This window comes from Haplochromis burtoni, unplaced genomic scaffold (genome assembly GCF_018398535.1).
Source record: "Haplochromis burtoni strain Fernald_Lab_line unplaced genomic scaffold, NCSU_Asbu1 Contig_79, whole genome shotgun sequence".
NCBI classification, from domain to species: Eukaryota; Metazoa; Chordata; class Actinopteri; order Cichliformes; family Cichlidae; genus Haplochromis; species Haplochromis burtoni.
Genome location: NW_024582440.1, coordinates 1,979,050 through 2,002,889, shown reverse-complemented (window position 1 = coordinate 2,002,889; position 23,840 = coordinate 1,979,050). Strand labels below are relative to the sequence as shown.

Here is a 23,840-nt window from a genome sequence, read left to right as displayed (position 1 = left end):
CACACACACACACACACACACACACACACACACACACACAGGCAAACAGAGTGATCTGTAACTATGAGACATGTCTGGAACATGGAAACTGTGTGTTCGATAAGCACTCAGAGACAGATAACCCAACTAGGCATGTTATGATTGGCTGGTGGCTGTGGTCACAAAACCAATCTGTGTTATTAAAGATTCTTTCATTCAGCGTTTTTATAACTTTGCTCCAGATGTTTGGCAGACTGCAGGCCCAGAGTATGTGAATATGTACGTGCACAAGTCTGTTGACATGATCGCATGTGCAGGGCCAGTATGAGGAAGCCATACTTTCTTCTCTAAAGTATGTCAAAAGTCTTCCATTTTATTCTCTTTTTTTTCTTCTTTTCCCTTTTGTGTGAGAAATTCGTACTGCCCTCTGTGTTCACCCCTTCTCCCTTTCACTCTCTGCGTATTGTCACTCACTTTTAGCCTTTTTGCACAATACTCTATTGTAACACTCTGACCCTAGCAGAATTTATGTTGGAAAGCGAAGAAGGGGGTTAGTCAAACTGTAGCGGTACTGTGCACAGTTTTTCACTTTCCTCTTTAGTTTCTGAGAAAATCATATGTCCTGTGAGTTTGTGGTGCCTATGCGAACAAAGTACATAGGTGGATTTGGCAGAGAGAGGGACGTGGAGTGAGGACTGTCTCCAAACAGAGCTTGAGGTTAGGCTCATACACACATATATGCATACAAGAACACGTGTGAACACACACTCATGAACACACACAGAAAAAAAACAAGGTCTCTTTGTCTGTGATCAAGAAAGTTAGTTAGAAAGATGAAGTGAAAATAAAATAGGTCGCTGCTTGTACATTTTTGGACCAGGAGGATGCATGGGTGTGACACATAAACACAATGATTCAGCTTTAGAGGGAGCTGGGAGCTGGTTAAAAATAACAGCAAATAAAGAGCCAAATGATTGCGGGATTAACATGATGAGACTGGGAAACCACAGTGTGTGCATGTATGGCATGTACACAGCCGCGTTGGCCACTGGGGGTCCTGCAACCTCTAGTATGATATGTGCATGCGCAAGTCTATCGGTGCCGAGTATGAGTCACCCTCGGATGAATGCAGCAGCACGCTGCCATTTACACACCCTCCACCTCTTCCTCCTGTCCTGGCGGTTCTCAGCTACCCTGTACTTACACACCTCCCTCCTAGAGCGTTGAGAGTTGCTCTCTCTCTACTTATCCTTTGCTGGAATGAGTCAACGGAGCGACTGTGAATTCTGTCTGTCTCTGTTCTAGCTGCTCTGTCCCACTGTGTCCTGTAAAACTATAACATTTCTAATCAAACTAAATACTTAACCCGAATACAGCCTTAACAGCACGTGAAGAAAAGATGCATGCAGGACGAGCCTCCTGACTCCTAAATCTATATGCAAGCTTTTGTGCACTATTAAGCCAACAAGCTTAGCAGGATAATCTAGATGTCAGAGTATTTTCTGATAACTGTGAACGTTAAACTTTATATTCTAAATGAAAACAGTAAATTTGGATTGCTTCAGGTTTTTCCCCAGTAAACATCTATATGTATGCAGTTAATTATGAAAATCCAGAATGATCTGTACTGCATAACATACATGGAAACAAATCAGTTTCTCATCATCTGTGTCTGTGCATTTGAAAACGAAGTGCATGTAATATCCCCCAGCTCCCATATTCCCTCTGAGTTTTTTTTCCTTCATAGTTTGATTGTTTTTAAAAAGCTGGCCAATAAGTGCGAAGTACTAAAACTATGAGAATTGGAAAATGATAAGCGAGTGTTGTAAAGTGCTATTTAAAACAGTTTTCAATGAGACTTCCCCACATTTTTGGCTGCTATACAGAGCTGTAACCAGCATTACAGTGTTAATGAGGCTTGTTTAGTTGCACCCACTCACTATGGTGAAAAGTAATGTGAGAGCAGAGTTCAGTCAGAGGCACAAGACTGGTGACTCAACATGAGGTGTGTGCAGGATAAAAGTGTGACTCAGTTTTGGCCACAAGGTTCAAACTGCTGTCATTTTAAATAAAAAAATATTTGTTCTTAAGAATCTTGAAACTTATCATTTTATCCTTGTTTCCATGCAGTTTTAAAATATTGTCACTAAATTCACCCATAACTGGAATATACTGTACAAACCATTCTGAGGCGTTGTCGCTGTTACTATAAGTATGGTTGTTTAAATTACTGTGGATAAGCCTGAAAACTTTGATGGATTTCTTATAGTGTTGTTGCTACTATTCATAAAATTAGATTTGAACACAGCATCACAGAAACCAAATTTCTGCAAGAGACAGATTTAAAGATTTCTTGCAGTTATGTTAAAACCAGTGTTGAAAAAACAATTCTGAAAATATACTTTTGCAAGCAACCAATTACTTCTTACTGTAAGTGCTAGCTAAGCTATCAAATGGAGGAGTCTGGTTTGCTTAACTTAGCTTCTTACAAGCATTTGAAAAACAAAGCATTCTATGAAATCATGTAAAAAACTAAGTACACTCTTACTATTAGGAATATATGAAGAGATTAAGAGTGTAAGTAGCAACCGTGTGCTAAGTGATCATCTGCAAAAAGTGAGCGCCTCTCTGAAAGTTTTGGCAGCTGTTGAAGTCAGTGACAGTGCAATTAGAAGAAGACTGAACAAGTTTGGTTTGTATTAAAAGGTTGTCAGGGTAAAAGAAGATTCAAGGGCAGAGAAAAACCAAAGTGAAAATGTTTGGCCATAATGCACAGCACCACATTTGGTGAAAACCAAACACAGCATATCAGTGTAATCACCTCACATCACCTGTCAAGCACGGTGGTGGAGGGGTTATGATTTGGGCTGCTGTTCTGCAGCCACAGGATCTGGACATTTTGACTCAATGAGTTGACCATAAAATCGTCTGTTTATCAAAATAATGTAGAGTCAAATGTGAGGTCAAATTTCAGAAAGCTAAAGCTTGGCTTAAATCGGGTCATGTAGCAGGACAATGATCCCAAGCACATCAACAAAACTACAGCAAAATGGCTGAAAAAGAAAAGAATCAAGGTGTTGCAATTGCCTAGTCAAAGTCCAGACTCAAACCCAAGAGAGCTGTGCATAAATGAATGCCCGGAAATCTCACTGAACTGTAGCAACGTTGTAAAGAGTGTTTCAAAATTCCTCCACAACAATGTGAGACACTGGTAGTCACACAGAAAATGATTACTTCAAGTTATTGTTGTTGGAGGTGGTTGTACAAGCTGCTGAATTATGGGGTGCAATTTTCACAAAACGCACACTGTGGCAACTAATTAAAACGCTCTACACCTCTAAGCATTTAGGAAAGCCAGCGCAAGATCAAAACAATCTCTCACAAAGCTAAATGATTACAAGTTGACTTTGTGTCTGCACATATTTGCAGAAGCTTTTCTATACCACAAAAAACAACAACAAAGTCTGACTTGCAACTTGCCAAGTACAGTTCTATATTGCGTTTTTTGCACTGAAAGATGAAATATGACATTTGGAAACAAATGCAACATTTGACTCATTTCTGTGTTTTTCAACAGACAACACAGTGTGCAAATCACAAATTCAAGAGGGAGGCTAGGTCTGAATTTGAAACCAAAGCCAGTCAACATGCAAGTATAATATAATACACAACAGCATTAATTACTTGACCTGAGTTACCAGCCAAACACTTTGTTGACACATGACCCCTGTGACATCTCGTAACTGAATCGCCATCCTTCACCTTGTCACCATGCTATGTGCATATTTACAAATGACTAAAAAGAGATGGCAAAGAAAGGGTAACGTGAAAGAGAATCTAGTCATGAAAACGGAGAGGGAAAACAGTTTGAGCCCAGTGACTGGTCTTTAATTAAAAGCAACGTCACAGCACTGTTAGATTTCCCGACAACAACACGTTGCACACTCCTCCCCTTTGATGACAAGATAATAACAAACAGCTCTGCTCTGGGTCGCCTTTTTTCTCATATACATTCATCTCATACAGTGAAGATGCTGCAAAATAATAAAGATAAGGAAATGGAAGTATGAGAAATATTTCTTCAGTTGTGTCGCTGATTAGGCTACGCATTTTATTGTTTCCAGTACCAGTGAGTGTAAGCAGGAACAGCTGTGAACACGTGTGTCCTGCTGTGACCGTGACGTCAAAGACAGTGGTGTTTCATGACATCAGTGACTGAAGTGTGTGTCTGAGGGAGCTTGGGAAGGTGTGTGTGTGTGTGTGTGTCTGTTCCACTTAAACCATAACACACTCAGATATGACTGCAGATCTCTTGGCACTTTGTTCTCAGCCGGCTTGCCCAGGGCCAGACACATAATGAAACTGTGATGTCATCACCGGGAGACAGAACATACGAGCTGTGGATTTTTCTGTTTATGCTTCTGTTTCTTCACGCCGTCGCTCCCAAACACTCTGATGCACACGCAGACATATACGCAGATGTCACACAGCCATGATCTCACCACAGACCTGAGTCACAGCTACTTTATGAGGTCTACATGCTCATTATGAAGCCAGATACACAGATGATTGATTGACTGTTTGCAGACCATATTTAAACTGCATTCATACTGATAGAGGCCCTCAGACGTATAATTATGCAGACAAGCAGACATAAGCTGTCAGTATTCACCTGAATGAGGGATAAAGTTTAGAAACTAGTATTGTTTCCTTTGTGGTCATTGTGTGATTGTGTAAGTTTTAAATGGAGAAAGCTATGGATGAAGGCAATGAGGACGAGTCCATGGAAGCAGATTTTGTTTAAGCCCACTATAGTTACATAACTCACTCTGTGCAGCAAATGGAGCTGGTGGGTTTCACGGTTTTTACTGGCAAATAAAGCAGAAGGAAAGAGACAGGGAAAGGCAGACAAACTTCTAGGGCTTCCAGTTCAGGTCTGAAAATAGACGCACACAGCAGACAGGACAGGTAGAGGCAAAAAATAGTCCAAGACAGCAGACATTCACACACCTACTCAGTTCAAAACAAACTCTGTTAACCTACTTATAGGTTTCCTGCCTGAAATCTGAAATACTCTTTATATAGTTAGAAAAGTAGGATGAGACAGCATTGTGTGTTCGTGTTTGTCACAGATATTGGCCCTGGATTCCAGGAAATGCGCTCAGAGTTTTCTGACTATGCTCAACCCCCACCTTCTCACCCCCGAATTCCTCCTTTCATTCATCACACTTTCACTCATCACCATTCTTTTCTTTAGACAAATTGAGACTCATGCTTTTTAGGTACGTTTGGGAGTGTTTTTACTGTGAAATTTAACCTAATAACATATAACATATTAGAAATAGTTTAGAAGTTAAGCCGAGAATGTTGTAATTTCAAAACAGAGTAAAGGCAATAAAAATAAATGCCATTTGGTAATGACAGCAAAATTGTGCAATCTTTGGCTTTGACACAGAGAGTTTGAGCTACTGCACAGCATGGAAAGTAAAAGCAGCTCCTTTGTGCAGACAGAAAATCACTAGACTAGTAATAGGAGGGAGGAAAATGGGTTTTGGTGCTAACTGTGTGACTTTGTATAGAGAATTGTTAGGTGTTGTGCTACTAGTCACCAGCAAATGAGCAAATTGATACTGAGGGCTGTGCATACACCCAGTGTAGAATGTGATGACTGGACAGCTGGAGAGGTTAGGAAGTAGTTTAGACTTGAAGGGCGTAAATAAAGCAAACACAATAACCTCTCCTCTTGCAATTTTCTTTCTTCAGTGCTATTGCCAAATAGCTATTTTATTTTACAGCAGTGAAAAATGTTACTGGCATCAGTAGACCTGTTTCACGGGTCGAATTAAACAGCACCAACAAAGACATTAAAACTGAAATCTGGATTTGCATTGCAGCAATAATAAAACAGACAAATAAATCACACTGACTTTTTTTTAAAACGATTCAAATCTACCATAATCCCAAACAGTATGTTGTGTTGTTAAATCTATTTTCCTGGATGAGAACTGATATAGGAATATGAGAATATTTATTTTGTTTAATATTTCAACTTAAATCTTGTCCCACAAGCCTAAACTAAAGATGATGAGGATGACAGCTCGAGCAAGCAAATGGATAAATGGTGGAAGAATGCCATATGTGAATTTGTCTCTAATTGCCACATTTCATTAACTTTGCATGCAGTTGCACCTACTCTTAAATGTGTGTTTGTTGACCAAGTTATAAATCCAAAGAAGCCGAAACACTGGCTTCTTTTAATCTCATCCAAGTACGCTTAACTCAGACAGGCTCAGGTGACTCATTTCAAAACTTAAGTGTGATTCATGAAGATATGCGACCTGTAGCACAGTGAGACTGGTTATGTTTCCTCAAAATACAACAAAAGAGATGAGTCATTGCAGGATCGTTTTGATGCCTTGGGCGAGATCAGGATAGTTGTTAAAGAAGAGTCTTTGCATGCCATGTTGCATTTGTTGTCTCTCTCAAACCAGCATAGCAAGCAGCATGACATTATCTGATCATTCCCTATCATTGTGTGTATCATGCACACACACCACAACAATCATTGCAAGCAATTTTAAGCTATTAGTGCAGACTATTGCGACAAGACAAATAAAAAAAATAAAGAAAAAGAAATTTAAATCAATCCACCAGCTTAGAATGTAAGTGAAAAGTGAAGAGATGCATTAAGTTGGGGGAAAAAAAGAAATTTGTATGACACTGAGGTGGTAACAAAGCATACTCCGTCGCATTACCTTTTAATTTTATGTATATATATTTAGCTTGTTGTGTACTATAGTAATATATGTGCTTTTACAATGTATTTGAATTGCTGCTAGAACAGTGTAATTTCCAATATCCACCTTCACTATATAATGATCTCTATGCCATGGGCCTGCTCTGTGCATCATGGATGAGTTTAGTGGGGAGAGGCAACAAATAAGCTGTACCTATAGAGGGAATATGAAAGATTAAGTCAGCTTCTGCTACCAAAAACTTGGGCTAATGCAGATGTACTTGCCCTCTTTCTAATGGCCAGTAGCGGGAGTCTCTTCTGTTTGGAAGAAGAAGTCTCACTGCATAGATGTCTTTGAGAAAATTAGTTTGCTGCTAACTTGATTTATGACCTCTGTAAACACTTTCTTGAAACGTTTATTGTGTTTAACATCATCTGTAACAAAACATGATTTTCATTTTGTTTATTATAATCCCCATTTGAGCAAACCAGATGCAGGGATTGTTCGTAATGCAGTGTAGCTACATTACGATTCACAAGATGCTACTAAACATGTGGATTTGACCATGTGGATCAGTCAAATTCCCTCCTTGCTTTTTAGGCTTTTTAAACCAAAGATGGTGACAGCTGGGGCTACAGAGCAGGTGATTACGGAATTACATGAAATCTATGTGATTTGACTCCTCTTGTTTTGACTAACTCAAGGTTGAATATTAATAATAATAAAAACCTAAAAAAAGAAGAAGAAGAAAAACTAACTTAAGAAAAGTTGCTGTCATGCGACTATTTTTATTACGGTGATATTCTAACAAACCTGGGGAAGGATTAAAATGTAGGAAAGTGAAAGAAAAGAGTAAAAGGTGTTTCATTTTGAGTGTTCAGACTTGGGTGCACACTTGGTTGTATTGGGAAAAAAAATCAGAAAGCTAACCTACTTAGCTGACAGATGTGGATGTAGATATTTCTGTCTGCGTGTATGATTACCTGACCTATTTCTTGAGGGTGTGCAAATGTGTTTGTTAAAGGTCAGGACAATGTGACTCATCAAACCAGTGATCAGTAATGGAAAAAAAGTCTCACTGGTCTCTCAAGTGTGCGAGTGTGTCCTGATGTGTGAATGTGTATGCATGTGTGTTTGTGAGGGTGCTTTACTCACATGTGATACTCTTGTAAGGTGCTGTAAGCGCCAAATCTGGATGGCTGGTGCCGGAGCTGCAGTTGTCGCCATCATCGCCTTGCAACCGTTCCGGGGTGCCATTTAACCTCAATATGAGGGGCTCAGTGTAGGTGTGGGCCACATCTGCAAAACACACAGGTACACAGACACACACACGAACAAGTTAAAGAAAACGTCTAAAAACAGATCTCAGTGTTTTAGATTTACTGTATGTTATGTGCTGAGTAGCTGGGTGGACTTTTATGAATGTATGAATGTTTATGCTTGAACAGATTCCCAGTTTTGTTTCCTATTATCAAAAATAACCAGCAAGCTGTTTCCCCACTTGTGGTAAACTTGCCTACTCTGTTGTCATTTCCCATCCACCAGCACCTAATTAATTTTAACAGAGTAGTTCTGCTGACTTCAACAAAGCAAAAGATTTTGTCTATGTGTTGGTGTGTGCTCTCTCTGTCCTAAACTTGCATCTGGAAGTAGTTAAATCCAAACCCTTGTGACTGTTTAGGGGTCCATGTGTATGCTTGTGAAACCTGAAATCTTTGTGGGTCTATATGTGTGTGCATGTCTCTTTTTGCAAGCCAGTGTCTGTTGAACACATAAGAGTGCATGCACACAATATATATGCAGTAAATACATGTCTGGGTGTTTTATATGTTCAAAGGTACCATGCAGTCCTCTAATGAAGCTGTTATTATACAAACACACACATGCACTCATATGCACACCATACACACACAAAACACAGAGGCCTTCAAAGTGAGGCAGGCCTCTGAGAGGTGAAGACTCATTCCTGGGCAAATGGGAGCCAGCTGGGCTTGATAAACACACACATACACGTACACACATACAAACCAAACCACGTCCTGTGCATGGACTCAACACTTCCCGGCTCTGTTTATTTACTCTATCCACTCTCCCTCACTCCTCTATCTGTTCTCTCTTTCCTGTCCCCAGCCTCTCGGGTTCACATTCCCTTTTGACGCAGATACATTCCTGTGCATTTCTGGCATAATTCTATGGATCCATTCTCATTTTTATGGCTGAACTTTTATACAGTCTGTCCAGTAAAGACCGTATAAATGTAATATTCAAATAAATAAGCAAGCCACAGGCTTTAAGCAAACTGAGTAATTATACAAAACAAGAAAGACAACCCAAACAAACAAAAAATAATTTTTTGCAAGAGCTGTGTAATTTTTTAGAGTATACATAGATGGTCGTGAGATAGGTTTTTCCAATATATGCTGCAATTTACTGATAGCTGTGCAGTAGGACGAGAAGGAGAAAAGATATAGTTATCAAGGTGAAGTCATAAACAGCAGCAAGCAAATCATTGGGTGATTTAGCTAAATGAAAAAAAATCAAAATACAAATCAATGCACATGACAGTAAATGTAATTACTAAACTGAGAAGCAATGACATTTGCATTTCTTAAGATGTCATTTCTAGTAACATGCATGATTAAAATTAGGTCTAGGCTACGAAACTGTTAGCTGTTCCACCTAAACATATGAAAACAACATGATGGGATTTCACAACTTGAATAAATATGTTTATTCATTTGAAAAAATGTTGTAGAGTTGCGCAATAATTGCATTTTAATGCCAATCTTAAGGTCAAATGTCTTTTGGTTTTCACACACACTAATTTGTCTTTTGTCCTATTATTTATTACTGTTAACACAGTTTTTGGGGTTCTGCATTGTCGGTCAGATAAAATATCAGACTGTTATTTTTCTTAAATAGGTTTTAAAAATTTTATATAAAAGAAAAACTTTCTGCAATAATCATTCTAATTCCACGTTTAAAGCTACTAAACTTTGAAATATATAAATTGTAATATTAACTACAGACATCTATATAGCTTGATCACTATGAGCACTGCTATGTCTGTCACATCTGACAAAAATAAAACTAAGTCCATATAATATACACGACGAAAAAGAGGCCATCAAAAGTATTATGATTTATTTTATGTTAGAATTTATTTATTTATTTTTTACATTGATCTGTTGGTGATTAGTCTTTTGGAAATGTTGCAATGACAAACCTATTGATCAGCCACAACTTTAAAACCATGAAATGTCCTGTGGTGTCTGGCACTTTCAGGACATTGGCAGCAGATCCTTTGGGTCCTGTGGGTTGTGGCCTCAGCGGCCTGTTCTGCAACCCGTGGATGTTGATGGGTCTGGGGAACGTCAGTATTTGGGCTCTTTGTTGTTTTCCTCGCGCCATTCCTATGTAGTTTTTAGACGCTTTGCCCTGAGGCCATTGGGCTCTTTAGCATGGAGCATGAAAATATGTTACTTGAGCTAACCTTGATGAAAAGGCCTAGTGTTTTAAGCCTTGCGTGATTTTCTTGCAAAGGTTTGCGTGTGTTTGTATACCTGTGCATATGTATATATCTGTGTCTCTCAAGGGCGTTTTGTATGTGTGGGTATTTTTGTGTGGGAGACCATGTGAACAGGAGCTGAGGAGACGGGAAATACTTCTTGCTTTTCTCTTCTATTTGATAGCGGTACACAAAACTCACACCCATACAAACACTCTTAAAACACTTACCGTACACTCCAATAATACCTTCCTGCATCTCACACTCACTCTCATCACACATACTTTTATCTCTGCCATGTGGAAGCGATTTTTCCAAGACCCATATTTTGTCCATTAGACTCAATCAGTCTGCTCAGATATGAAAACCACTAGTTAGAACAGCTGTCCTGACACCAAATGTCTGATTTAGAGGTAACTGTGTGTTGTAGTCGACATGTATCACTGGCAAGCAGTACATGTCTATGTACTATGCATGCAATAACCCACCTTTATATATTTATCAAATACCTTAAATAAAACTCAGTGCTGAAACTCAGTAAATAGTAAATTAGAAGCAAATAAAAAAAAACAGTATGTGTAACTTCAGGAGGCTAATCATAAAGTCATTGAACATTGTGTTTCATATTCCTATAATCAATGATAATGCTATCACTCAAAATTACAAGTAACATATAATCATCTATTGTTCTACACAACTGGTATCAATTTGATAAAATGTTTGAGAATGGATTGTAAAAAAATAATAAGGCACCATATGCTGGTAGGCAACAACTGAGTCTGATAACTTTAGACAGCTGGCAAGTTTTTAAAAATATTGAGATCAGTATTATAGTTTATTTTTTAAAAAGGGCATTTATCAGTTCAAGTCATTGTGTTTCTCGTTTTTCCTCATTCTTTGGAAACTGCTTTTGGGGCCAATTACCACAGTCACACAAAGCACAGAAAAAAAACCTTCTGAAAACTAAAAGTCAGTCTTATTTGAGTCCCCAGTAAGAATCCAATTGAAATACAGAATTTGCTAAAACTAAAACAACTTTGCAGCAGAAGTCTACAGAATACCGCAGACGCTGTTGGAAAAACCCCGTAATGGCTTAAAAACAAAAACAAGAAAAACAAGAAAAGTGGGATAGGCTCCATTCGTGAGTTGCAGATGGGACACATACAAACAGTGTGAATATGAAACTATGGTTAATAAATATAATTTTTTGAAAAATAAATAAAGAGTTTGCTGATGCTATCGTTCAAACTTTTATCAAAAGAAATTCCAATTGTTATTGTTAATGATCGACTTTAAAACAATATCGGGTTTGAACTCTGAAGCAGGGCACGTCAGAAAAAGGGAGCACCCCAAGCCGTTTGATCATATGATCTTATGTACTCTTGAATCCTTCACTACAGTTTGTCTTTGTTTTTTGACTGTGGGGTAGCAAGGGTTAAAAGTGTATGGGACTTTTGACTTAGCTAGTCAAAGCGTTCCCTTTGTAGATGTTCGAACCCACGATTGTTGGATCGAAACACATTCCCACAAACCCTCAGTGCCATCCAAGCAGGCCATCAACCAATTTTGCGTTGGCATAAGGATCAAAACACCTAACCGCTCGACCTCAGAGCCAGTTCTGAGGACCATGAAAGATGAGCCTCTAATTAAAATCAGACCAGACCAATCAAGAGCCGGTGAGGAGATACGACTATGTGTTTACACTTGTGGGTATTTGTTTGTGAAAGCTTGACTATATACCTGTGTATATTTCTGTATTTGCAAGTTCATGTGGGTTTGTAGTTTGGTATATGTACACGTGTCGGTGGCCCTGAAGGGGCGATTCAGAGCAATTTTAGTCTCCTTGTAAACAAACAGTTAACCATTAAACCAAAAACATATGGATCCCATAGGGTAATGATTAGCATAAACACAACACACACAGACACTATTTACATGAACTTGAAAATGATGTGACATATCCTGAATTACCTGAAGGGAAGCATTTCCTGCTGTTCCTCCTGGGGATGGAGTGTGTTGGTTTATAGAGAACAGAGGGCTGAGCTGAGTTTACCTGCTTCCTTTCAAACTATCTCAACACCGTTTCTACAGCTCCACTATGACATCTTTAAAAACGCAAATGTCTAATGTGTATGCAAAAGGAGGTCTCTTAGGCTTATACATCCCTGTGGCAAAGACAGTGTGCCTGGAATGTTTTCAGACACTTTCAAGGTTTCCATGTTATGCTATATTCCAGACGCCTTTTTAAAATGGATTACATTCATTTATTCATCCATGTAAACCCACAAAAACAAAACAAGAACAAATTTGAAATGTTTTGTTAATTCATTTTCAGCAAAAGACCAAAAACGTTGATAAACACCTGGTGTATCCTACCATAATCAAATGTCTTTGAGATGCTTCTACAACTTGACTTGAATCCAGTGCTTAATTAAAATAATCTACACACACACACAGCTATGGGTATTAGGGCTCACTGTTGATGGTGTGTCAGAGTGAAAACCAAGCCATGAGGTTAAAAAATGAGAACCACCAACAGGATGAGTTTAACAGTCTTCTATAATCTGGCCAAAGTGAGTTACTGGGGATGGGCAGCCTTGGTCAGGCAGGCTCAAACAAACACTGTGGTCTTTTTCTGGAGTTGGCAGAACCTTAGAGAAGAACACAGCGCAGTACTCCAACAGCAAAGGCCTGACAGAAGCGGTTACTCACTAGCAGGCACATGACAGCATGCTGGGAGTTTGACATTTTAACCACATTTAGACCAAGAACTCTGGTCTGATGAGACATAAATTAAACCATGCCACAAAACAGATACTTGGCATCACTTCATTAATACCATCTGCACAGTAAAATGTGGTGATTGCAGTATCAGGAACTGGGAGGTTAATATAGATAGAGAAAAAATCCTGAGTTGAAAACCTTTTTGAGTGTGGTCATGACTCCAGGATTGGAGCTATTTCTCTAGCAGCTCCATTCCCACAGGGGCAGATACAGGAAATCTTTCATACCTTATGTAACAACTCTCTACAATGCAACGAAGGTTATCTTATTTTGTATCAGACTGAGGCAAAAGCTACTTTTCAACAAGACAAAGACCTGAGGCATGCTACTACAAAACATATGAGTGATTCTGCAAAAGGCCTAGAGTGTCCTAACCTGGCCACAGTAGAGTATCTAAGAAGAGACCTAAAAAAAGGGTGTGGGCAAGCTTTCCCTATCTAAACATTAAGGAGCCTTGAAGTAGCAGCAAGCTTAAAGGATAATGCCAAAGAAGACTCAAGGCTGTAATAGCTACCAAAGGTGCAATAAGTATAGGTCAAGGGTCTTAAAATTGTGTGAATGATATAAGTTAGTCTCTTAGTTTTAGTACATGAATTAAATATTCAAAATGTTTTGTCATAATAAAGTACTGTGAGTGCAACTCAGAAAATAAATAAAAAGAGTCAAGTTTAGGATGAGTGTGCAGCATGAAATATTGAAGTCTTAAATAGATGCAAAAACTTTCTGTGAAAGCTTTATTTAAACTTTTGTACATTTACTGACAGAAAGAAAGAAACAAACGTGTGCTGAAATAAAGCAAAACCTTCACTGTGTGATGACAGCTAAAACTCTAAAAACTAAAGCTGTTTAATAAAGTCAAAATATCCCCACCATGTGACTTTTTTCACTATTTTTTGCACTAATTTTCCTTCTTTTATAGAAATATTATTTGGATGTTTTGAAATATTTGAATTTGTGTTCATAAAACAAAAAAATACATTTGTAAACGACTTCCTTTTTAATATTTTGTGACAATATTGACACAAATGAATGTTGCAGTTGTGTTCCTGTGTTCATACAGCATTTTAAAACACTTCATTCAGGCCCACTAGCAGAGAAACTAGCATAGAAGAAGACATGCCGAAGAGCAGCCGAGCAGTTATCTGAGCAGCAGTAATGACTCGAACTGATTGAAAACACACACACTATCAGTGGGGTGCTGACCAAGATGGAGTAAAATATAAAGACAAGAACAAAGATCTACGGTATAGGTGAATTGTTGTAGTCTTAATCACTCTCCCTCGGTAAATGCACACGTACACACACACACACACACACACACACAAATTAAAAGGGAAGAAGAAGCAATGTTTAAACTGCAATTCTAGCCAATTGGAAAATCCCACACCAAGAAACTGACACTGACATAAGCATGCACTCACAGAATAAGTCGAAAATCAGAGATTATGCTTGCTGTGAGAGAATGGAGCAGTGTAAGCTCATTAAAGACAAAAAATGTCTGCTGCTGAACAGGCTTAAGGAGAATTTAATTGTGCCACTCTGTCTGTGGGATTCTTCTGGTTCGTGGGAAAATACTGGCTCTTTGCTAAAAGATGCTACACGGCTGTGTCTGTTAGCAAAGCAGCTAACAGAACTCTATTTGTATTAGAATGTAAACACACCTGATGTAAAACAAGGACACTGTGCTTCAGTCTTAGTATCATGAACAGAGTAATGTATCCAAAATTCACTAAGATTTGACATTAGAAAAACATTGTTTAAAACGGTTTTTATTTAGATTTTTTTTTATTTTTTAGGTCTTTATAATAGTGTACAGTAACACTTTCCTCTTATTGCTTTCATGTATTTACTGTAACTGTATTTATTACAGAGGTACTGATTGATCAGCCAGATATCGAAGCTGGACGATTTTGAGCATTATGAGCCTTGAATGGTGACCACCCTGTCAGCTTCACGTCAGATTATGAGTAGGTTACCGGTCAAGTCAGATGCGGCAGCATGAGCCAACAGTCGCACAGACACTCACAGGCATACGCTAACATGTTGTTAGCGTGGAAACTCTTTGCTGTAAGTGAAGACGAAAATGTTGGGGACTGTTGGGGGACCATCGTGGAAATGTTTGAAACAAAAATCTTAATCAGACATTGACCAATGTCTGATTATTGACTGGAAAATGATGGGAGTAACTGAGATTTGTTTTGTTATATAAATCAGGTAAAGATTGGTGTACAGCAGCTAATTTTCAGTTAATTATTTCTACTTCAGCAGTTCCAAGTCAGACTTAGTGCAGCTGTAACTTACCACAATTTGGGGAAAATTGCAAACTTTGATCATTTCTTTTTTTATTATGAAAAAAATATTTTGCATTGACGAAAATTCTATTTTTGTTTGTATGTGTTGACATGTAAAAGTTCGTAGGAAAAAATTTGAATTGGCAAAAATTTGTATCATCTTAGTAGAGATCCAAGTGGAAGGGGAGGGGGAGAAACACGAGGAGAGGGGAGTTGAGACAACAGGCATTTTATAAAATCCAACAAAATCCCTGCTTTGGAGCTGTCATTTCAAAGTGATGTCATTAAATATGACGTCTGGCACAGCTGCATTAGAAATTGCTTTGTTACAGCCCAACTACTTCGACATTTTATGATCCCAGATGCCATATAAGCATAACAGTCTTCGTGAGAACTTTTAAAATTCAAGCCTACTTTTAGTTCACACCACTGTGCAATGTGACAGCTTACTAAAATACGATTTGATTTTTTTTTTTAAACTAACACACAAACAAACAGAGAAAGTAAGAAAGTTACAAAGCCAATTGCCTTAAATAAAGATAGAAAGAACATTTCTGTAGATCTTTTTTTTGTCACATGTAAGCAGGGGTCATGTGTTTTTACCCATGACTCTTTCTTGGAAAATGGGTAATAACGCACAAAGAATATACCTGTGTTCCCTTGATTATCAGTCGTCTGACAACTCATCTCTCTTCCAGATGCATTTTAACAAGTGAGACGTCCTTCAGCACAGAGTTCATGATGGAGGCAAATAGAGAAATGTGAAAAAACCTGAGAGAGGAATAATGATAACTGAGGACACTGTATGCTCACTGTGTGGTAGTGACTTTTCAATCACAGAGGAGACCTGACTTCAAGCATAAACTGCTTTAATATCTATTTAACTATAAATAATTACAAAACAAGCATCATAACACACACACACACATATACATATATATATATATATATATATATATATATATATATATATATACACACACACACACACACATACATGGATAATCTGATATCGTCGTGTTGGTGTTGTTCCCACATCATCATGAAAATGTTGTTCCAGGTTCAACATTGCAACTGACCAATCACATTCTTGTGACATTATTCTTTTGCGCGCCAAGCCATTCGTGCATTTATGAAATTCCAATGTTGCAAGGACAATGTCAATTCTGCTTACCATTTATTAAAGGGTTAGGGTCAGGGTCCGTTGATCGGCGGACAGAGACTGTTTCTCGCAGCTTAAGTACAGTTTTTTGTTTTATGGCGGTTTTTCCCGAAGTCGCAAAAGTATGACGTCACAACATTCTGATTGGTCACTTGCAATGTTGATCCTGGAACAACATTTAGTATGATGATCTGGGAACAACACCAACACGACAATATCAGATCGTGCTACATACATACATACATACATACATACATACATACATACATACATACATACATACATACATATACACATACACATACACAATAAAAAGCCCCTTGTTCAAATTTGTAATTTGTGATCTCATACCACGATGACATTATCTGTACAACAGGATTGACTACGATTTAAAGAAAGTGCTATAGCAAATCATTAGTGTGAGAAACAGAAAGAGCGCAGGCCACCAGAGCAGCAGCAATGAGCCATTCTCAAATGTTTGTGAGGTAGTAAAGTAAAATAAAGCACGCTCATTTTCGTTGGTCAAAAACGCCATAAAAATGCCTCAAACTGCTCTGAGTTTATTTCAATCTCTGTGAGAAACCAAATTAGACACAAGCCTCAACAAACCTCAAGGACTAAAAAAGGACAAGCAGGAAAATAGCATCTACACACGCGGGCAAAGAGAATGAGTTAGTGTATGAGACAGAGAGAGATGAAATAATAGGTAGAAACAGGTTAGACTGTGACACAGAAGGTGCATTTTACAGAAGAGAGCACCAGGCTGATCACAAAGGCTGAAGAGGCATAGGATGAAGAAGGTGGACACTTGCTTGCTTTCATCAAGCTTTTTTGATGTGCAGATGTTGACAAAAATTGTATCTGCAAGCACCCCACCCTCCAAGAAATAAATTAATAAATGAAGCAGTTACTTGTTATTACGTATAGCAACAGTCAACAACAGGCACGATTTAATACTTCAGTCTTCAGTTCATTTGCAAATTGCTGGGACTGCACGTTTGTCATGTCTGGACAGAGTATGGCAAGCTGTTACACTCTTGTTCCTATCTTTATGCAAAGGCAGCCACTTGCTGGATGTTGATCCATAGTAAACATTCAGTTAAATTAGAATTTTATCAATCATGTTAACTAAAAAAATAAAATACAGAAAAAGAAACAGTAAATCATTTTAGTAAAAATCTAATCTGTTTGCTGTAATATAGCCTCACGTGGCTTTTTTAAAGGTATTCAAATTTATTGTTGCATTGGACTAAGCACTGTAGTTCTATACCCAGATGATGACAGCAAACTCTATGACAACTCACAGGCTGACACAAGAAGTACCTCACACTTTGAAAGCCTGAAGGTCATAATTCAAAGCAACTGCCAGAGTAGAATAAGGTTAGAACTATGATATTCTGCTGTTTATATGCGAATGACACAATAACACTGGTGTTTTCTTATTTTGCTTTTCAACATAAAAAAAACCACACAAGTTGTTTTTCTCTTATACCCATTCACCAATCTTGAGTGAGCTTAAACTCTGTCCCACAGAGATCAATGCAGCCAAATAAATGCCAAGATTTTCATTTTGCTTGGTCATAACGTCAAACATTAACTAACTACAGCTGATTGAAATTGCTTTCCATTGTTTCCATCAATGCTGGAAAAACAATGGAAGTCATCTTAAACTGTAAATTCCAGCATCTTAAGACGCTGATAGCTATTTGAAATCTCAAATAACATTTGTTAAAATTGTAGTTTCACTATAAAAAAGGGTGCAGTTCATCCTTCATGCAGGCAGGGAACAAAGAGAAAGAACCAAGAAAACAATGGCAGAGAATCGGGTAAAGATTACAGAAGAAAGGAAGAAAAAATAGAGTGCAAGAACTCCTAGTGGTTAGAAAGCCTCAGATGTGGTAAGAAAAGGCTCCTTCACTGCATCTTCATGCCTGAGAGAGAGCCTTACTCACAACAACAAGAAGAACATGTATTTTAACACGCACATAACGCAAGTTTATGGACAAGTGATGACTGAGCAGAGCTTCATTCACCTTCAGATAATCAGACTGTTTTAATATTGGAAGACAGGAGTGCTAAATATTGTGGCAAAGCATCAATTGTTCTCAATTTAATTATTGCTTTTTTTTTTTTAACTGTGAAGGGTCTTATCTGCATAACTTGGTAAAAGTGTTCAGAAATGAATGCAGCGCAGCACCTTTGAATCAATGCTAATCGGTGCTCAGAAGACAACAATGAGAATGGGGATGCCATCTCTCAAAGCTAGCTTCCTACCTAGCTAAAGCAGCAAAAAACACATCTGATACTGACGCATCTGTGAAAAATATGCAAAGCAGTCAATTCAATACAATTTTTAGGCTAGTAAGGAGCAGGTAAAGAGACAAAGATACCGTTCAGACAACAATTCTGACGGCTAAAGAACCAAACGGGACAGGCAAAAAAAAAAAGAAAAAAGGTAAAGAGACTAAAACTCACATCATCAGTTATGCTGGTTAAGTACCTCTCACAGGAACAGAGGATGCCATCCTAGAAGCTGTTACCCCCATTCTAATTATGGACCAGTGGTCAAATCTTTCTTTGAAGCCTAAATTAAAAATATACATGGCTGACTTTGCACACGATCTCTGGAAAACTGTCTACTCCTGCATGTAACATACAATAGAAGATTGACTGCATGAGACAGTCTTACTTCTGGAAATTCTCTGTTTTGTTTAGTCAAGGGAGCTTTCTTAAAAGAGCATCCAGCGGACAGGTCACAGGACATCTACTCGCTCACTGTAAATTCCCACGGTCTTTGAAATGGAATGCTGGGAGGTTAAAAACGGTTTGATGTCCAATCATCCGCTTCAGACATTTACTTTCTCGCATGCAACTCTGTTGAGTAATGTCTAGAAAGGCTCAAGGATACAGCGCATGTGTGCAACCGCCCCATGTTTCTGTTGTGGTGTTGCAAAGCAGCCCACTCTTGATGCAAAGGGATAGGTAAAGGTCCAACAGAGCTAAAAGGATGACCTTGTTGCTCTCAGCAGTAGCCTGAACCTATAAAACTTAAACCTGCTCAAACACACAGACCAGACGGCCAAAAGAAGCTTATCTTTAGCAGAAGAAGGATCATTTACACTTTGTGCTGGCTTCCTGATGAGCAAACAGAGGTAAAGTCAGCACAGCCGGGAGAACATGTTTGGGCACAAACCTTCAATTTAATAACTCTCAAACTCTCCAAGAGTTATCATTAAAAATGATGCTGTACTTATAGTCATGGTTAACCACAATGTAGCATTGAACGGAGATGTGTGTGTTGATGTTAAACACAGTAATGATAAGAGTTGTGTCTGGACTTGTATTACAAAAAATAGACAGAAAAAATAAAAGGAAATAAAAAATTTTCATCAACTATTAAGCATTTTTGTGGCTGGTTCCCATGGCCACAAGGCACTTAAATCTCTGCACACTACCCTAACTGTTAACCACACCTACCCTAATTACCCCATAGAACCTGCGCTCTGATCTACGTACACTCAGTGCTGTTGTTTTCCCATTGAAGCTTGAGGAGACTGAAGTAATTTTGGCTCATTCTGCATGAGTCATTCACATGAAAACAGCCCGAAGCTGAGTCCACATCTTCCTCTCCCCGCCTCTGTGTCAGTTACCTCTGAGCATGACCGATCTCTCAAAGCCGAAGGGTCACAGGTTCATTCCCAAATTCCCAGGAGCCTAATTGTGCCATTTAAGTGTTCCATAGCGCTGAATCAGTCCTGACCACTCAGATCACCCAAGAGCACGGCCCCTCCTCGGACCAGTCTCAGCAATTACCTGACTACACAACAGTTGTGTCATTAAGAAGGCTTTTGACCTTATAAATCTCAGTAACATCCAGCAAAAACACACAGTGGTTTTCCCAGGATAAAGTGTGAGTTCCTACAGTGTAGCCCCCTCCTGAGTCTACCATTAGAGATTATTAATTAATCAGTCTCAAACTTTTAAACACCACAGTGACTCAAGACTTTTCCACTTTAGAGAACTCACATCAACCTTGTGATCACATCACCCAACTTTCGCTGGGGTGAATAAATCCATTCTAATGTTGTTTTCAGAAAACTGTATTACAATAGTTCTACTGTACAGTCAAACACACTCTGGATGACCTACTAACATAACAAGCTTCACATGCATGACAGTAAATGGTGAAGCTTCACTCTCAAATAATCGTGCTCCATTGTTTTCATACCAAATGGCTAATCTCTTTAATAACTAACTCACTTTTTCACTACTTTCAAACACCGCCTCCACAAAGATGACAACATTGGTTATTGTAAACACTGGGCCTTCGTGGCACGCATGGAGTATGTTTATGTTTCTTTTTTTCTCTTTTGTTTTTTCCCCCAACAACCTCTTTCTTACCATCACCAGGGCAGGGCTGTGGGCTCGGACAGCTGTTTTCTCTCTCTGCGTTTGAGCTTGTTTGCAAACTTGGTTGTGGAGCTGGCAAACCGGGGTCTCCATCGTTAGGTGGCTCTCGCGAAATGGCAGCGGCACTCCTCTCCTCATCCATGGGCGTAGGCCTGGCTCTTTAGGGAGGAGGTGACTGAGCCTGAAGCAGGGAGACGAGATAGCCCAAAAAAGAATTTCATAGAGATGAGTCATGTGGAAGATTTCTCGTTTTCTTTTTGATATGAGCAAGAAGCTAACAGACTACAGGTACTGCTGAACCACCATCAGCGCCTTTTGGCAGGATCCTCACCACAGGAAGCAGTGCGTGTTTACAAAGGAAGCGTCTAATAACAGCCTGCTTTAAATAACGTCTTCAAAGTATGCTTTGACAGTAACAAGTATTTATTTATATATAACACTGTAAGCCACTTCAACACTGCAACGTGAGGTAGAGAGACAGGAATAGGTCAAGAACAAAAAAAGTCGTATAAGTCAAATAACTTATTCATGAAAACAGACATAATTTGTATTTTACAAATACAAATTATCATACTACATGTATACAAATCTCGGAAACCAATAACACCGCACTTACTGCTTACACTTGCTCCTTGTTTAAAGTAAAAGACGCGTTTTTGAGAGCCCTCGACCATCGGAGCAAGTTTTGTAAATCATTATCGGGAAGTTCAGCGTATACCTCACGTGCCAGTTTGGGCACGCGCTTTTCCTGCCAAAGTAACTCAGCTGGGCAGCTGTTTGCGCGCTCCCGTAGCTCGCTCGCTCCGCACTCGCTGCCTCCCAAAAAGTTTTGATCACCTTTGCCAAGTTTTAGAGCGAAAAAAAAAAGTTCGAAGAAGCAGAGTTTGGTAAGCTTCACCATCAACCACCCACCCCCACGGGTGAGTTTCTCAGTGTTTTAAACGGCATGGCTACAAAGTTTGAAGAAGTTCGGGAAAAGAGAAAAGTCACTGCAGCGCACGCTCACCAAGAGCTAGCTGAAACATGTATACTTGTAGCGAGCTTTTTATAACAATAATAAAGTGTCATTTTCCATAATAAATTCAGACTGAAATATTGAACATGAACGCAAATATGAGATATAGCTAATGACGGACGTGCTCTGGTTATCTTCACTGCATATCTGCCCTGCGCTTTCTCGACACGAGTCTCTGCATGCTCAGACCAAGCTCCGCTCCAGCGTGAGGATAATTTCTCTGCCTGAGTTAGTGCGGCTGAAAAATCTAAATGCAACTTACTTTGACAACAATAACACCGCAGGAAAAAACTTCTTACCTTCTTTCTGGCTGGAACTCTTTGCAACTGGGCCTTTGAACTAATTCATTTTCTGGTCGCTCCAGGTGGACTTCAAGCCCTCTTCCAATCCAATCTCCCCCCCAAACTCTTGTCACTTCACACGACCACCAAGTCTTTCTATGGCTCATGCAGGTAAACTAAACTCCAAATTCAGAGCATTTTCGCCAGCGGAGATAATTCTCTCTCCGCCTCTAAACTTTCTCACTCCTGCTCGCCCCGTCCTCCAAACCAGATGTTGGGAGGTTTAACGCTGCAAGGCTGAAATCTCTTTGTCTGCGCTGCAGGTTTCCTCGCTTTCTACTGCGTTTCTGCACCACCTTACCAAACTTATTTACAATCTTAAATTGAGTACCCGCTTCGTGCAACCCGTTTCGCCTCCTGACTCCTTCTATATCCTACTTGACTCAGACTTCTGCTCCTGCTGTTGGACAGGAAACTACAGTCAGCAGTGATTGTGCTTCCTCCAGGCTAGAAAGTAGTTGGGCTGAGCTGTACTGTCATAGAATTACCCCCAAAACCCGAACCAGACGCAGGACTAACTAAGGCAAGCTTTCATCAGGAATTATGAGCCCAGAAATATGTTTTGGCACTAATAATAGTCTGTAAAGATAATCGTTTTTGCCAAATTGCAGCAATGCAGTTAACATTTATGCTCAAAAACACTTACACAATACAGTATGTTTACAGTTACTTTATTGTCTCTATAACATTTTAATGTATCAAACATAAAACAGGCCACTGTATGACATTCTCTAGTTTGCTGTGGAGTCTCTGTCGTTTTGTATTCTTAATGAAAGTCAATAAAAGTCCCGTATATGCAGGAAAATATTCATTAGCTGCTGTTTTAAAAACAAAAATATAATTTAGCAGTGATAGTAACTTATTGCGTTTTTTAATTACTAGTGTTTGGTAAGATGCCAAGTCCATGTATAGCGCTTTGACACAATCTGACTAAACCTTTGTTTTTCCTTGCAAGAAACAAACAGTTTTTACAGTTTCTAGTTTATGTCCTGCTGCTAGTCACTTTGGGGATTTTCATCATTCATTCCGGCGCTCTCAGAGTCTTTTAAGGCCAAGTTAGACACTCAGTGATTCATGTTCACAGTGTGAAGTGTGGACTAAAGAGTTATAACAAGAGATCTTGCGGTGCACATTCCTGCCTTGTACTTACTGTACATACCACTGACATCAGCCACTTGTTTTTCAAATCTGCTACACTGATAACAACAAGTGCCATTATTAAAACTGGCTCTAAATACCGGCTCTTTTGAAAGTAGTTTATCATCATTAGTATTAAGTAGAAATAATGAATAAGAGAGACAATTTTTTATGAAACAAATGCATGTCAGCATGAATCAACATATCAAAATGTTACACTTCATAGTCATATAAACACACTCAGATGACTTCAGTGATGGTGATGCTGAAACAGTTTGAGATTAAACCATAAATGTATGATACCTCTGTTATATTTATTGTTCTTAGTGTAAGCGACGCCTAATTTGTAGAGATAATGATGATTTAAAGTGCTAACTAACCAATGTGGTGACTGGGTTTGATAGCTTTTAAAAATCCCATTTTCAGTTTTGAAATGAAGGTTGGTAAACAGTTACTAAGTACGTTTTGGCATCAAA

The 23,840-nt window shown here is 38.8% G+C and overlaps 1 protein-coding gene across 2 annotated transcripts in view; it reads right to left on the bottom strand.

Annotated features, from left to right (window-relative positions):
• Window positions 1-22,667, bottom strand: part of mdfi (MyoD family inhibitor) — a 28,950-nt gene extending 6,283 nt beyond the window's left edge. The window contains exons 1-3 of one of the 2 annotated variants that reach the window (XM_005924686.3): window positions 22,186-22,667; window positions 20,863-21,052; window positions 7,872-8,015 (exon numbers count right to left, since the gene is read on the bottom strand). In XM_005924686.3, coding sequence (XP_005924748.1) covers window positions 7,872-8,015; window positions 20,863-21,013 — 295 coding nt within the window. In that variant the 5' untranslated portion in view covers window positions 21,014-21,052; window positions 22,186-22,667. The other variant, XM_014334350.2, reaches the window with a different exon arrangement.
• Window positions 22,668-23,840: the final 1,173 nt, after the last annotated feature.